The 17544-nt window shown below is 35.8% G+C and overlaps 1 protein-coding gene across 4 annotated transcripts in view; it reads left to right on the top strand.

Moving 5' to 3' along the window:
• Positions 1 to 17544, top strand: part of HMGCLL1 (3-hydroxy-3-methylglutaryl-CoA lyase like 1) — an 82445-nt gene that overhangs the window by 30957 nt on the left and 33944 nt on the right. For all 4 annotated transcript variants that reach the window (XM_065631582.1, XM_065631580.1, XM_065631579.1 and 1 more), the window contains 3 exons: positions 1161 to 1256; positions 3024 to 3172; positions 15228 to 15291. In XM_065631582.1, coding sequence (XP_065487654.1) covers positions 1161 to 1256; positions 3024 to 3172; positions 15228 to 15291 — 309 coding nt within the window. The remainder of the gene's footprint in view (positions 1 to 1160; positions 1257 to 3023; positions 3173 to 15227; positions 15292 to 17544) is intronic.

Raw genomic sequence — 17544 nt, 5'->3', positions numbered from 1 at the left:
TATAATTTATTATCTCATATTTAGAATTATGGTACCGCAAAGCTATCAATAAAGTATCTACTGAAAATAAGGAGTAATGAAAGCTTTGTAGTTCATATATCTTTTCATACACTACTCCTCAAATGACTTTTTATCAGTGTAGAAAGGATCAGAAATCCAATTGAATATTGTTTGCTTGGAAGATTTGCTTTTGTGAGAGCTGATTTAAAAAGCATTTAAAAGACAATATTCATTTTTTAAAACTCAAAGTCTGTAAGACATGAAATATGAGGGATATGTTTTAGTGACTATTGTTTTCAGGTGTGCACACCATTAAAAAACAAATTCATTTTTCCTCCACTTCTTTCAAGAAAATATGCTTGTCTCAATAATCTACAGTTTATTACATTAATAAGTCTTTGATTCATCTTCTTGATTAGTACATGGAGCATATTTAATCTTGAGTGAGAAAAGTGTAAAAATATCCTAAAAAGGCAGAATTTCTTTTGTGAGAGGAGACTACAGAAAACAAACGTTTGAATAAAGTTATGGTCTTTGACCTTTGCTGTACTAAAAGACTATTTTCTTCTTTTGGAAGAAAATTCTAAGTACATTAAAATGTTACACTATGCGAGAACTGGATTTTTCTCTATGTTTAAGGATAGACTTGTGATTAGTCTTTTCAAATATGCTGATTACAGTGTTGAGTAATTCAGATTCACTTATGCTTAAGATTGTGAAGTCACATTTATCAGAGTGCTGAAGTTTTCAAGATTTGGATGGTTTTAAAATGTCAATTATTCTGTAAATTCCACTTATTGAGTCCAATGAAGTAAGTTTAAAGTTGCAATAACAGTTGATGATCAGGATGATCACAAGTCTCTCAGTGTGTGATACAAGTTATGTTTTTACAGATACACACAAAAATAAACACCATAGAAATCTTAGCCCCAGTTCTATATTCGTATAGAACTGGAAAGCTTGCTACTCAAATACTCAAAAGTTGAGAAATCAAAAAAAAAGAGTGTTTGTACAACATCAGTTCAACCCCTTTGTTGTTCTGCTTTTTATATGAACTGTATAACTAATGAAGGCAAAACCACAGTATAAGCCAGTTCCTGTTTAGCTATATAAAATCAGAAAATAACTGCTGATCAATACAAATTATTCATATATTTTAGATGGCAGATCACAAAGAAGTAATGAGGGGCATCGAGCGGCATCCTGGAGTCCAATATCCTGTTCTCACGCCTAATCTTCAAGGTTTTCATTCTGCTGTAAGTGCCTTCAGAGAAGACGTCCACAATTACCTCTTTCATGTTTCAGACTCTTTCAGTACAGTACCATAAACTATTTAATGTCATATAACCTGCTATGTTAGAACTAAGATAGTTTTTTAAATTAAAAACTTTCAGTTGTCATTGTGAAAAGTGGGCAAATTCACAGAGTGATGTTAAGCTCTATATATTCATAGTTTAATGGAAGTATTAATCAAACAGTCTTTGCAAGTTCCTGTAAATGATGCTTGTGTATAAAGAGAAAGACGGTTCCTTCACATTTGACTTGTGAGCCCTAGAAAAGTTTCTGAAGAGTGTCTTCTTATTGGAAAGTAGTGAAGAAGAATGAGGAAAGAGTCATTTAAATGAAAAAGCTTTATAGGAACATATTAGATTTCTTAAATTCTGCATTTCATTTTGGTAGAGTTTAAAAGTTTAAATTGCTTCTATTCATACAAAATAAATATTCGAAATTATAGACCTGAAATGTCTGAAAGTGCAAAAGTGGAGCAGTTCAGTCTTCTTAAAACATACACACTGAAAATCAGATCTTTACACTTTTTTGTTTTCTGCAAAATTTTCATACTTCTATGCTTTTGTCTTGATACAGGACAAGCCTTATATGGACATTTATAGTGTAGTCTATCATTCAGTTTCTATATTGCATATGAAATCTGTTAAAATAGAATCCTGTACATAGGCAAGTTAACTGTCGATAGTCAGATGTATAGTGCCACAAGTTTCTCTGCAGTGGTAGCTTGTTTGAGTTGAATTAAATCTGCTATATCTCTATACTGTATTTAGTGATATAATGAAAGGAAAACAATGCAAAAATAATTGTAGGTGATTGCTGAGTTCTTGCTTGCCGCTTTTTTTTTCTTCTCTCTATTTGAGAGGTTATTTGTTCCTGTAGGGGTTGCTGAAGCTTAGACATCATCCTGCAGAAGCACAGAGTAAAGGGAGAAGCTCCATTCTTTTTCATAGAACATGGTTATTATTCTCACTGGAGAGTGAGAATTAATTAATTAACTATTCTCCTAAGCTTAAATGTTTTCTTCTCATATCAATTGGCTTTCAGCATTCTAGTTTGCCTCATGTTGATTGATTCACTGAATACTGAGGTACTGAGGACAAGCTCAGACTAATTGCCCCTTCACTGAAGTCACCACATTTATACATTTTCTAGACTGGTATTTGCTCTGAGACTTTTTCTCAGCAGACTCTCACATACACGTTTTCCATATTATCTGTATTGACTGTGATCCCAAGACCAATAGAGCCCTTTATCCTAGAACTGTTGGTTATTGTTGCTGCTCTAGGCACATGCAGGCACAGAGCTTTCCTAAAGCACGAGAATGACTCCCTGTCATTCATGAGGAACAGGTTTGTACAGAGGATGGATGTTTCAGAGCTGTTATATGATCTTTTCCTTTTCTGGAAAATGGATATAAGTATCAATCATCATTATTTTCATAGTTGCTTTGTATGATTTCCTACATCTTAATGCCTTTATCATGTATTACTTTAAAAATCTGTTTACGTAATTGCTAAGAAAAGGAAGGAAATACATCATAATCAATGAACTCAAATTTTGACTCAGTGTGTTTTTATGCAATAGATAAAGAAAAGGAATTAAACTTATATTTTAGATGTGGATTATATTCTTACAATGTACTTTAAAATTCTAAAATGTCATACAGAATTAAATGCTTCATCTAATCTTTTATTATGGTGTTATGATCTATTTTATTGAAATATATTTTTCAGATTGCAGCAGGGGCTACAGAAGTCTCAGTATTTGGTGCAGCATCTGAATCTTTTAGCAAAATGAATATTAATTGTTCAATTGAAGAAAGCATAGAAAAATTTGAAGAAGTTGCTAAATCTGCAAGGAATATGAATATTCCAGTGCGTGGGTAAATATGAAGTTTCTTAAGTAATACAGAATAATTGGAGTTACTATTTCAGGAATTATTTTGTACCAGTAGAAAACTATAGTTCCAGATTTTTACATTTTAGATGAATTGAAATAATAGTCTTTATTGTGGTGTGGTTTTGTTTTGTTTTGTTTTGTTTTAAGATTGAATATATTTAGTAATTTTGCTCTATGTTTTCTAACTGCTAATGGTAACTAGTTTTCTCTGGAAATTGAAAAAGAAACAAGCTGTGTGTATAAACATATCAATTTTATTGTACAAATACAGAATAAAATTTATTCTGTGCTACTGAGAACTCTTAACACTGTTGCCTGCACCTTAAAAAATACTCTGCATACTTTTATTTTATTGTAGTATTCATAATATATAACTTCATACATGGTAGATTCAAGGTATAGAAGTGATAGAACAAATATACTCCTAAGAAAAACAATATTCTCATTTTAAGTTATTCTGAAAATTCCAGGCATTTAAGTGTTTGGAGTCTCCAGTGCGTGAAACTCTGGCATTGTCCAGTATTTATCTTTCTCTAGAGTACCTTCTTTTAAACTTGAAATAAACTTGAATGGTACTTCAACAGCCTTTCTTTTTCATTTCCGTTTTCTTTTGCATTACACGGGAGCTACTTATCCAAGATTATTTGTGAAGGTCCTTGTGAATACAAAAAGACTTACATAGGTTCAGGGAGAAACTCAACAGTGAGATTCATTGAGGATTACCAGTAATACAAACTGTGTCATGCTCAGAAAATACCTGGACTTGAAAATAAATGGAGGTAGATACCTCAGACACTAAGGGCTTAAAAACCTGCCTGGGAATAATACTGGGATCTCCTTCCTCCAGAAATACTGATGAGGTAATGCTACTGCTCACTTTTTTGCATAATAGTGTGGTAGCTTGAGCATTTACCTTGAGAGAGATCTGACTTCCAGTTACACTTCAGCGTTAGAGGATCTCAGAATAACAGAATGGTTTAGGTTGAGAGGGTCCTCTGGAGGTCATCTTGTCCAACCCAAGGATTTTAACACATATGCATCCAACCAAGCTCATAAATGCTTGGGTCCTTGTTCCCTAGCCTGGTTGTATGTTTCAGATGGAAAAATCGCTGAAGTAAGAAATTTCACCGTTGTAAGAAACAATAAGTTGTAGCAGAGTTTAAATATTCTACATAGGTGCTAATCTGTCAGGTAGTCAGGGTTTGCCTTCCTGAGCAACTTCTCTTATGAGAGAAGTTTGTGTTTGTTTAAAAGGTGTCTACCACCACTGTTTGCCACATTTTTCTGGAACTAAATTCTGAGCTGAGAACATAACTAGCAATTTGAGTTCTCCAGGAGGATTAAGCTCAGGGATGCCCGAATTTTAGGTCCCAGATAAGCACGGCTAAGGGAACAGGCAGCCAATTCAGAAAAGAAGAGTGTGCATGGCAACAAGCCTTAGGCGCTGCTGAGCATTTCTACACTAAACTTTTGTTTCCTGGTTTTCTCAGATGTCTAGGCATGTAAGGTGATAGTTTTTGTTTCGTAATCCTGTATTTCACTAACAAGAGTCAATCAAATGGCACAACAGAGGCAACCAACCATCAAGGCAATACTCAAATCTTACGTATTGTGTATGTTTTTGGATAGCTGTGAGTGTCAACAAATGGGCCTTGTAACTGGTGCAGAAGATATAAACTGCAGGTGCTGAAGAAGCCCCTGTGCTGTACTCTAGATTGATGTTGGAGCTCAAGAGGTTGGCTTGTCTTCTGTGCACTGGTTTTCACATGTTTAAGAAAGCGGCAACCTGCAGCTTTTCTTTCCACCGTCTGGATGTTTAAGGCATTTGTAATACACCAGTAGCAGTTGTTCTGGCGCTGATACAGTGGTGTGATGGAAATGACGGTTCCCATTATAGGATTCTACAACGTTCCCATACATTTATTGTTTACTATCTGATGAACTGTGTGTGACAGGTTTTTTTGCACACACAGCAGAAAAAATGAGGAAGCAGCAGGATGGAAAGGCACATACAGAGTGGAAGAAGTAAAAAGCAGAAAATAGTCAAACAGAAGCAGGACACATAAAAAAAATATAATAATTAAGAGTAAAAAGAAGGAAAACAAAGCAAGGCAATACAAAGAGAAGAGTATCAAGAATGACATAATGAAGCAAACAGAAAAAACAGCAATACAGAGATGAAGAGAAATGAGATAAACAGAAGTCTGTAGGAAGCATTGAGACAGAATGATTGCTCGGAAATAATTTTTAAAAAGGATTTTTTAGTGTCCATCTACCTCTGTACTTTCTTTTAAGCTCCAGTGTACTGTCTTCTGTTGAGTAGAATTCTGAGGACCAGAAAAACAATAGGAGGAGCATGAACACAGAAATGCAGAATTCAGAAGGACTTTTTTAAAGTGGTAGGTCTCAGCAGTTGAACAAAGCTCTCGAAGGTGGACTTTAATTAGTTAACAAAAGAAAAAATGCCTATAAAGAAGAAACATCAGTTTTGAATGACAAATCCAGGAAATAAATAAATCTGTTTACAACATTTCAGCTGCTGTGAGGGGGAAGATTATGGAAGCAGACCGGCATTTCCAACATAATTCTAGAAGACTAAACCATAATTTCCTCTGGTACTAACACCCAACAAAAGCCTGCACTATTACAGGGAATTCATTAGGACTTTGGTGGAAGTAGTTAATTAGTTCGCAAATACTGCAGTACATTTAGAAGACTTGTGGAGTTTTACATTGTATTGAATGATATAAAACACAGTGCTTTTCTTCCTTAGTCAAAACGAGTGTGGAAGGCGTAATCAGAAAGTAAAACTTAAACAGAGATTTCATAGAAATATTGAGTGCAATCAAGGTGACTTTTTCCTGGAAATAAAACAATTAAAAAAGGAATTAGCTATCAAAGCCTGCGATTTATGATCTTTAATTATGATCTTCTATTTCGCTGATACTAAAGAAGCGGCTTTTAGTGACAGATTAAAAAAATGCCATTTTCATATCCCAGTTCCATGCAAAATTCTCTAAATGCTGAGGCAGTCTAGGCTTTGTGGCAAGTTGTTCTTTATGCTTTATATCCTGATCTGTAAGTATCATATAGACAGTCAAGCAGGGGCAGAAACTGTTGGTTTCTGAAATTTAAATTTGGGAGTTTCTGTTAAATGACCTGAAACACAGCATTTGGAAGCAAAAAGATGGGATGTTACATGATTCATGAGTTGATATTCGGTATTTAGAATTGTTGCTCTTGGTTTGACTGATTGCTGTTTAATTTCAAGGAGAAAATTAGTTTCAGGTTTTATTTTGTTGCATGGCTTCTATTTACTGAAAATAGTTATATCTTGTTTACAACAATTGTAATCTGAGGCAAACCAAGCATGACCACACAACAAGTCTGAGCTTGTCATCTTAAATGTGCTTGTAGTTACCAGAAGGAAATAGGAAGCCTTCAGGCTATGATTTATCATATTGCTTTTTAAAGTACCTGCCTTAGGATAAGATGAATGACTCTCCAGATGATCTATCCTTTTGGCGGCAAAGCAGCTTGGGTCCTATCCTATGTTAGTCATCCTATAGATGGTCTATCTAGGGCATAGGCTGCAGATGATTATCTTTGATTTCAGAAGTTAGAACAGATGAATCACATCCTACCTGTGCGCAGGCTAAGGATTAGCACCTTGTAATTTATGTAAGTTACAATAGATATAAGAAATATATTAATAGGTTTTGTGCTGCAAGGTAACACACAATGAAGCTGCACACTATATGGAGAAAGATTTGTACTCTGTGCACTGTGAATCACCATTTTAGAGATTGTCTGCTTCGAAAGAGCCATGTCCAAAACCTATCGCCTTTGCTCAAACAAGCTCCCAGGACTACACATTTTGGCTTCTAATAGAAATTTTGTAGGCTAAATATTTTGTTTGAATTAGTTAGGTAATGAAAATATTAATATGCATAAATTGTATTTACATTAATTTCAGTACAGAGATTGTTTCCTTTCTAAAGCACTATTATTGTTTAAAGTGTTATTTATTTGCAGGAGATGGATAATTTACTGCCTTGCCCTAACTCCTTATTTGTGCAGCTGAAAAATACTTCCAAAAATAATTTTAAGAGGTTCAAATTTTACTTCCTATTTTTACTGGCAATTTAGAATTTATGTAGTGAGCATAAATCATTGGCAATCTTTGAATCTTATGAAAAATGCACTCGAACGGTTGAAACTAAACTTTAAGCTTTTACATGTCTTACTGTTGCTACAGCTGCGCTAACATTGACTCGATCATCATCTAGAAAATTTATGTTGTCGGCTGTCACACTTAAAATCTGTAGCACAGTACACAGTTTTCTAAATGTTTACAAAATCAGTTCAAATATTTATGAAGAATTGAAATCTTGCATATGGCCTTAGAAGTTAGACTATGTATTACCGTCATAAAGGGCGTTTTATTTTTGGGGTTTTGTACATGCATAAAAACCTTACAATAACATCTGGGACACATTCTGTGAAGATGCTGAGCCAAATCAGTTATAAACCGTATGGTCAGCTAATTACTACTACATGTATTTTACATGTACAATGACACAAAATTCTGCTGGTTTTAGAACTACATCTTTTAATGCATAGTCCAGGTACTATTAAAAATATCACATCTTTTCAGTGAATAAATGTGAAGCCTAACAGCCAGGATTGATGAAAAACTGTAGCAAATGCTAATTGCAAGCAGTGACTTGGATTGTGGTTTAATTTAAATGTATTTTTAATGTACATATGACAAAAATGTTAAGTAAATTCTGATTAAGCTAGATTCTTCCAAGTTAATGTGTTCCAAAATTTAAAGACACAAATAAATTGCAATTAGTACAACAGAACAGTGAGGAAGTAAGGACTTGTGTTTGCCCCTTTTCCACAAATGGTACTTTACTACCTACTCTGTGTCCTGTGACAGTGAAATAAAGTCAAACTATCTCCCTCTGCAACATTCAGCTCTATATAGGACTTGGTCCTAACAAAAATTAACTGGGAATATAAGATCTGAAAGGTGGTATTTTTTTTTCTCTACTAAAACACACTTCTGCATGATCAGCAATTAAAAACTGTATTTATGTCACAGTCCTGAAAAATTTTCATGTCACAACAGCCCTTTTGAGGCCATTTGGACTATTTGCATGTGCAAATGTTAATGTGTATGCAAATGTTCAAAGGCTCAGCGTTAGAAAAATAGATGTAAATATTTGCTGTGAAATAACTGTAGAAGCATTTCCTTACAAAGCTGCTGCTTCATAAATTAAAGTATATGTAATCACACATTAAATCTAAACTGGTGTATGTAATCCCTTTGTTTATGCTCCTATGTCTTTTAAGAATGAGCAATATGATGAAGCTCACAATACATAAAAGCGTATCGAAATGTATCAATATTTGGCTTACATCTGTGTTTGTATAGAATTCAAATACTGGTTGACATACTTGAAATATAGCAATATTTTTGCTATGACAAATAGAAATTGAACAAATAATTGTATGTGATATTATTATTATTACCTTTTATGTTATGTTTTATATTAGGTTACAGATAGCAACATACATAATTCCCTGTTGATTATAGGAAATAAGTATTGGTTTACTTTGATGCTAATACACAAGATAGGACAAAAATAGTGGAAATGTAGAGAGAAAAAATTGGGTTTTATCACTTTATAAAGACCAAATAATTGGTCTTTATTTCTTGCTAGTGATATTTTGATTTATTTTGAAAAAGAAATACATCTGGAAGAGCAAATCAGTTTTATTTTAATATACTTTATAACAAGTAACTCCAGAAACCAGTAATGAAGTCTGTTTTGTTTATAAAGAAACATCCTGGTTGCCTGAAACTTCTTATTATCAAGGCAATCTGATCTTTATCATTCAGTTTAATAATCCTCTTTTTTAATTTTATTACAGTTCATCGTAAATACCTTAATTCAAGATATTTGGATAGCCTTAAAATACTGTATTTTATATACCTAATAAGAAGTGCCATGAAATAAACTCCAACAATTCAGTTTTGCACGAATCAATACAGTTTAAAGCTGCGTATGTTTTACGAATACAGACGGAAACTTTGAACTCGTATTTTCTGGTATTGGGGAATACTTAAGGCTGGAGTACACATGTTTTTTCACATTGCTTTAAACCCCCACTTTTAGACTACACTGTCTAGTTTAGCATAGTCACAATTATATTGATAACTTTTTTAGATGGTAAAAAAATTTAGCACCTTCATGTCACTGTAAGTGAGCCTATATTTGAGTTTATGGGAACAGCAAAATGTAGATGAACATTTAGTAGTGTTGGAAGTAACACATTTTAGTATTTGAACAGTGAACGAATCTACAGGGTTCCACAGTATTAAACCAGCTGGTTGCAGTCCCCTGGAGAAGTCTGAGAAGCCGGAGATTGCTGGGATGTGGGGACTCGGTGCATTTCTCTGTACTGGGGACGGGTTAAGAAAAGGATGTAGGACCCATTGTACTAAACTCTGTCATACGGGATGATTACACTATGTAAGAGGAGAGATTTTCTTTAGGAATAACTTTATACCAACTTTTACCTATTTGTGCGGATTGAAAATATTATTAGGCCAGAAGAGCGGCTTCTTTTTTTTTTTTTAAAAAAAAAAACCTGTAGAAAGTAAAAATAATCCCTGTTTCTTAAAAAGTAGCGTAAAATAAGGCTTGAAATGTTAGTATGAAATTATAAGGTAACAATACAATGTGTTTGCTAGTATGTTACTGATTGCTCCATGGATAATTTGGTATTATTAAAAGTTAAGTGGTTAAGCAACCCTTCATTATAGTGACAGTTTTGTTCTGTTTTTAGAGAAATTATTTTGTAGAACATAGTTCACAATGCAACTGTTTTCTGGGCATTCTAAAAATAGTTACAAATATTATTACCGTAGGATTCACTTTGAATAGCATAAATATTGCTTGCAATTGGGCATTAAATACATGGAGGGTTTTTTTCTTTTTTTTTTTCTAAATCAAATGTGGAAAAAAATCCTGGCGTTATTTACACATTTTGGGCTTGGCTTGGAGATTCTCTTTCTGGAATAATCTCCTTTCCTTCTTTTCTTCTTTGTATTTCCCCTCTGCTTACAGTAAAGATTGCCTGTTTTTAACAAATGGCTTCCTTTGCGAAGCGACAGAACATATCAACGTTAATATTATGAATTCACCAAATGATAGGCATATACATTTTAGCACAAACATCCAATAAAAATAAATACATCTGCAGCGAACATGGTAAATTATATGCGAACTTACACTATAATAATAAACAGGAAGCAGCAGCATCTGAGTCTGCAACTGGCTTCTCAGGAGGCTCCGTGCTTCCAGCTGTGGTAGCAGCTGTGGATCTGGCCCTGGAAATCTTGCTGAAACAAGCTGACAAAGGGCTGATTACAACATGGAGTTCAGTTTCTGCTTGGATTCATTTTCCTTTTAACACACTTTGGTTATGAAACGTTTGCTCATTTGCCCTGTTTGTGGTTTTGTACTCTGCACTTCACAGTCATTGGGCTGGTGTGGTGATAATCACCATTCCCAGTGACCTTGATCGTGGGGACCTTATATTGTCTATACCATTTGTGGAACGTTGCAATTTGGTTTTGGCTTACTGGAAGAAACTGAAACCTCTCTTCCTTCTTCCCATCCCCAGAGGCTGTTCAGAATTTTTGTTCAAAACATTACACAGTAAACTCGTTGGGGTTTATTTTTTTTAATCGTTTTTATCTGCATAGAAAACAATTTAGGAGAAAACCAAATGATAGTCACCTGCAGTGCAATCTATAGAACAGGGAAGAGCCTGGATAAACTGCCAGGTGAAACAAGTAGAGAGCTTATTTTTATAAGGTTTTTTAAAAAAGGAGGAATTCTGATTCCACAGAACCTGACTGAGCAAAACAGCATTTACCCCTGTGTTCCTAAAGCAGCTGCATAGGTATGTTCACTTATTGCAGGTCCTTCTGTCCACCTCTGGTTGCATGGGCTCTTTTCTTGATTGCATGCTAAAGATGCAGTTAAGCTACTCAAATGTCTGGCCTTCATTCAACAAAGATTTAAGCACATAGAATTACACACTTCCACTGTAGAGTCTGCTTTGTGAACTCCCAGATATTTGCTTCTGCTCTCATACTGTTGAGTGTCTCTGGTGAATATCCTGAGACCAAGACAGTCTTTTGCATTACAAAGTCTTTTTTTCTCTCAGCTCTGCCATCGTTTTAGAAAACAGCTGTATTCTCCAACTTAATTGAATCCCCAGAACAAATCTCAGTTGCCTCTGTAACTCATTGCTCAAACTCTTCCCTCTTTTTTTCTGCTGCTTTTCTTCACATAAGATCTTGCTTTTTCTCCTAAGGCAAAATAGATACAGTATGTGCTTCCTTCTGTCACTCCTCTCCCTCCCCTAATCCTTTCTCTTTCTTCTCCACTGCGAGAGCAGCAGGAGTTTCTTGTCTACTTTCCATCTGTACCCCTTCCACTTGCCCCAGCGACCCCGTGTTCTGTTCTTCCTCTTATTTCTTCCCTCCGTTATTCTCTTTCTTAACCTCTCGCTGTCCGCTGGCTCTTTTCCACTGCAATATAAGCAAGCATTTGCCTCTTAAAAATTGTAACTCTGACCCTACTTGGTTCTTCATATCATATCTCATCACCTATCTCTTCTTCATTCCTAAGCTCATTGAAAGCGCTGTTTATAATTACTGTCTGGAGACCCTCCTCTGTGATTCCCTCCCATAACTCCTACACTTTGGCTTCTGTTCCATGCTTGCAACTGCAACAGCTCTCACCAAACTCCCTGATGACAAGATATCAGAAACAGTAGTCTATCCTTACTCTTCTTGACTTGTCAGTAGTGTTTGCTGCAGTTCACCAGACTCTTCTTTAAACTTGTGTCTTTTGGTGCTTTCTGTGGCTCCATCTTGTTAACTTCCTTTTTTCTAAGCAGTTCTTCAGCACGTTCTGCGAAGTTGTCTCCCATTTTGGAGGGGCGCGGGTAGAGGTCTTGCAGCTCTGCTTTGGCTGGATTCTCTTGTGCTTTTAATACCTTATGGGTTATTCCACAGACAAAAAAGAAAATGTAACAGCCAAACGTATCTGTAGATAACAGATCTACCCTCCTATTGAAACCTATTTCCTCTCTACTTAAGTTTATTAATTTGGAACCACAGAAATGCAATTACAAAGCATCCCACCCAGCGCTGCCTTAATGTCTTGGCAAATGCTCAGGCTGGACACATGATCATCTTCCCTCTTTTACACAGACATGCCTATTTTCTCCTTTCATATGCTGGGCTCTCTCTACCCCTGCTAGCTGTACTCAGCCCTTGCCTGTATCCGTTCCAGCTTGCACTGTCTTTCCTACAATGAGTCAAATTGTAGCTCTTATTTCCAATAAGAACATAGCAAGACCTTGTCAAATGGAATTCATGTTTTATGTCCTCTATCAAAAATGCTTATCCTCGTAGATGTTTGGAGTGTGTTTTACTCTTTTACAGCCTCATTTTAAGCTTTTCACTTTTTTTTGTCATTGCCATCAACTGAGTCCCATTTCTATTGCTCCTGTCCTTGCTCTATGGAATACCAGTGCTTTTTTTTTTTTTTTTTGGTATTGACAGTACTAAGAAATTCATTACTGTTACTACATCTCTACTTTTTATGCCAATTCATTAAATGAAAATATTAGATAAAATTCTGCCAAGCTCATCCTTGATAAACTACTGAAAAACAGTTTTTTAATTCTCCACAGGACTTTCTTCTCTCTCTGGTAGGGAGTTCTTTACCTGTCAAATTCTTTCAATAATCCCTACTTTCTCTAGTTTAATACTGAATATCAGATGCCTGGATATATTAGATCTATCATATTTTCCTTATTTAAAATGTCAGTCTAGTCATAATAGTGTAAGCATGCAGAGAGTTCATAATCTCAAACAGATTTGTACATTGTAGTAGGCAGATTCCTCAGGTCACCACATACTTTCATACCCCAGCAGGCCCAGCTGAGTTATGTGAGCTCAGGCGAGTTTCTGCTCGCTGGTGTGAACCACAGGGAGTATTCCCTTGTTCTCTAGATACCTTTTGTTTGTCCTACTCCATTCCAGATGTCATTCATGCCACATTATCACTACCAAATGCACGTCTGCTTGATCTAAGATATGCAGACATTAGGAACATGTAAAGAGATATGTAATTAAAGTGAACATGTGCACATATGTACTGTATGTTTTGCATTTACTTTGTATTTAGTACTGTTCTTGCTCACTTCATAATAAGTGCTGTGGCTGATGTTGCAAAATAATTTCAGTAAAAGTCTGTGTATTCACTAGCTCTAGGCACTGTAGTATTATGTAAAAAGCAATCTTTTGGGTCTGAAATTTTTTATGCTTGGTTTCATTTGAAAAACTATGCATTAAAAAATTAAGGTAATTATCATGAGTTGGTTTTGAGTTATGTGTCACTGAAAAGCAGGGCAGTATTTAACTGTTAACAGTAGCTAGCTTTTTATCATTAATGTAGATAAGAAAATTTAGAACTCTGAAACTTAAACATTGACATCTAAATTAGGGGTGATATTTAATGAAGTCAATGGCGAAGTTTCAAAAACCTGGTTTTCCTAATGACATAGAGATAACTGAAATCATGCCTAGTAGGCATCTGGACTAAAATTATGGGCAGGATGTAATGGACCCAACGACTTTCATGGAAACAAAATTCGTTTCCATTTCTTTGTCAGGGCTAATCAAGTTCTTTTTAGGTTCAAGGTTTGCTTCATTCTTGCTGTTGCTTCCAGTGTGCCAACACTGTACCTTCATATGAGGGATGCAGTATGTTCTATGCTTTAAAATGTTGACATTTTTTTCGAAATTTGTTTTTGCCTGTTACTCATCCTAGTTTCACATTCTATCCATCAGTTTCTCCTTCAACTGCAAAGAAATAATACATCCTTTACCCTGCAGACCTTGACTACATACAAACTGGCATCTGTTCAATCCCATTTGCATTATATAGTGTATAATTTTACATTATATCCTTCAGCATTGAGGGAAAGGGAATGATGGGGGATCAGTGAAGGCTCTTGTTCTTCTATTAAGTAGTTGAGCAACCTCCCACTGGGACTGGGGCTCCGCCTGCCTCTGAATCTGTTGTAAATCCCTCTACAGCCACACTTATTTTGGTTTTGAATGCTGTTTCTGGTTAGTTTAATCCTATCCCTAATCAATTTAAGATAAACAATTAGAAGGATGATTGGAATTTCATGGCTCTTAATTGTCATAAAAAAAGAAATTTAAACCAAATTCTATGCTAACACAGCATTAAGACTGAACAATGGAGGCATGGTTGTGGCTTTTGATTTTTGTGCTTTGTGGAGATGATAGCTGCTGCGAGACACAGTCCGGCTTCTCAGTTTCTTCTTGTCCTAAGGCACACCTAAACTACAGCTTGCAAGGGAGCTGTGATTCTTCTGGGGCATTGAGACAGAAATGCCAGTACAGAGGGTGAAAGCTATCCCATTCACCACAAATCTAATGATTTATGAGATGGTGGGGTTGTTGTAAGTTTCTTGTGTCCGTGTGTTGCTCTCTATGGTTCGGGTAGCTGGCACAAGGAAGAAAATGATACTTTCCTCTGAATACCTTGTGTGGGCCAAGCAAGGCAAAATTTAAGCTGGCTGTTAGAACTTCAGAAGGAAATACTAAGAAAAGTTGAAGTCTCCTGCAGCAGCATTAGCTAGGCTGCATTGCCAGTCCTTTACAACTTGTGACATACATTGAGCAGAACTAAAGCTATAAATTTCTGTTCTGTGATTTAAGAAAAAAAAAAAAAGATAACCTACTATTTTCATCTGATGTAAATTTACATTTTCATTCAAATATTTATTCTACTTTGACTGGCTTAAATATTCAAAATTTTGTTTAACTTTTTTTTTAATGTAACATGGATGGATACAGATTCACATATATAAAACAGAAGTATCTTTGTGTGTTCTTTTTATTGTAGGTATGTGTCATGTGCATTGGGCTGCCCATATGAAGGAAACATCATACCAGCTAAAGTGGCAGAAGTAAGTGAACTTCTGGCTTGTCTTTTTAATGAACCAAAAATACATCTTAAAAAGTGTATAACTAATGTTCTCTACTTAATACTAAAAAGATCTTTAATGGATAAAATATAAGGAAAACAAACATAAAACGTAGCTAATACTAAAACTGGATACATAAACTCACTCAACCATATGCAGTCAAATCTAAGGAAAATGGTATGTTTTGATTGTTATCAGTCATGAGGAAAAATATTATGTGCTATTTCCTCCAACAAGAAGGTAAGGAAATGCTTAAGGAAATAGACTCAAGCACATATGTCAGCGGACCATGCTGTATGACATGATTTCCAGCTACAACCTCTTGCAAAGGGTATCTGCTTTTAAATCAGTTTTATGCTGGCATAAGCATACTGCACTGTCAGCTGCTAGAGCCACTGCTACAACATTGTCCTCCTGGACAGTGTCATGTGATTGACACATGGAACAAAACTCATCCCCAGCATGATTTCCTGCCACTTAACTTGCTCTGCTGCTATGGTGGAAGGAGCTGCACCTTCCCTCCCTACCTCGTTTTCCCATTTAGGATAAAGGAGAAGAAAGATGATGTCTTAGCCCAGCCTTTTTTTCCAGCAGGGAAAGACATGAGTGAAACACAAGTGTTAAATTTTGTAGGAAGGCTGAAATAGGCAGTGGAGGAGTGGAGAGAATTCAGGACACATGAGGCAGATCACACTGGCCTTCCTCCTGGAGAAAGACTTGTCTTCTCTGTTGCACTTAATCACCTAATTTTGGTGATCTAGCAGAATCTCCAAATCACCTTTTTTTTTTTTTTCCTTTGAAGCACTAGCAGCTAGTTGACATTTGTTTGATAAATTGTGTTCTGCGTGTGTGGCTTTCAGGTCCTGTTCTCCTGCATCTTCTTCTAGTATGCATTCCAGATGGAAGTTGTGATAATACTTCTCCCACAGCAGCCACATATATTTACACTCTTTGAAAAAAATGGCTAAATTGGAAGGTACTCAGTATTTCTAAATTAATTTGGTTTAAAATGAAGTGAAAGTTAGAAGTGACACAGCTTTAGTTAGAGCAGTGATGACAGATTCAGCTGTGCTGTTGGTAAATTGCTCACTGCTTACTCCCCAACAGGCTTCTTTCCATGTGTTCCTTGTTTTTTAACTACTCTCCTTGCACGGAAGAGCTCCTTTCAGTTTGCCAGTGGGAGTGCTACTTAGTGTTCCAAACCTGCAAACTTTTACTCACACAGATATTTTATCTTCTGTCTTCATCCTAATATGTGTCTTCTTGTGTATCTGTATACCATTGTGTACGTGCTTAAGAATAAAAGCTGCCTCATTAAAGTTATTGCGGCCTTGATTCAGCAAGCACTGATGTTTATATAGAAGCATCTGATTAGCTGTTAATGGATGTTGCATAAACACATGCACTAATCCTTTGCTGAATCAGAGTTATCGAAATAACTGGCCGTGTTGCTAAACCATTTTAGAGAGCTGCCTCTCTGGTCATCATCTTCCTCGGCATGGAGTGTGTGACTCCTTGGACTGTGCATGGCAGTCAGCAGCTATGGTTGAAAGGTTTAGACTGTTCCTTTGCAGTCAATGACAATGACTTTTTTTTTAAGCAAAAAAAATTTAACTGGAACCAAATTGAGTAGGAGAGGTGGCTCATTAACCAGACTACATGCATTTTTGGCTTACTAGGTACATAAGTGTTTTACTCATAGTTATCTAGTAAGTGCAAACTTAAGATGCCTTCAGACTTCTAGAATCTATCTGGTACATCCATATAGTTCTTTATTTAAAAAAAAAATCATATATTAAACTGCATAGTCCTTTTTATCACTCTGCTTTTTCTTGCAATGGGGTCACTGTTTAACCATTTATCATCCCGTGGTTTGTGAATTTCAGTCTTAGGCAAATAAGTTGTTGGAAGCACCATATAACATCCTTGAAGCCAGTTGTGTTATCCATTGTCTTCCAGTCAAATACTTGGCTGGTTTTATCTTTCTTCCTGCTTCTTTCTCCCCTTAGCTTCCTTTTAACTTTAGCTTCCTTTAACTTTAGCATCCTGTTATCCAGCATACAGGCTGATCAGGCTGCAGAAAATGTACCTATCACAGAATCACAGAATCACAGAATCACAGAATGTTAGGGATTGGAAGGGACCTCGAAAGATCATCTAGTCCAATCCCCCTGCCAGAGCAGGAACACCTAGGTGAGGTTACACAGGAAGGCGTCCAGGCGGGTTTTGAATGTC

This window comes from Caloenas nicobarica, chromosome 3, assembly GCF_036013445.1.
Source record: "Caloenas nicobarica isolate bCalNic1 chromosome 3, bCalNic1.hap1, whole genome shotgun sequence".
Taxonomy (NCBI): Eukaryota; Metazoa; Chordata; class Aves; order Columbiformes; family Columbidae; genus Caloenas; species Caloenas nicobarica.
The sequence above is the reverse complement of the archived record's forward strand: the minus strand, read 5'-3'. Positions and strand labels throughout refer to the sequence as shown.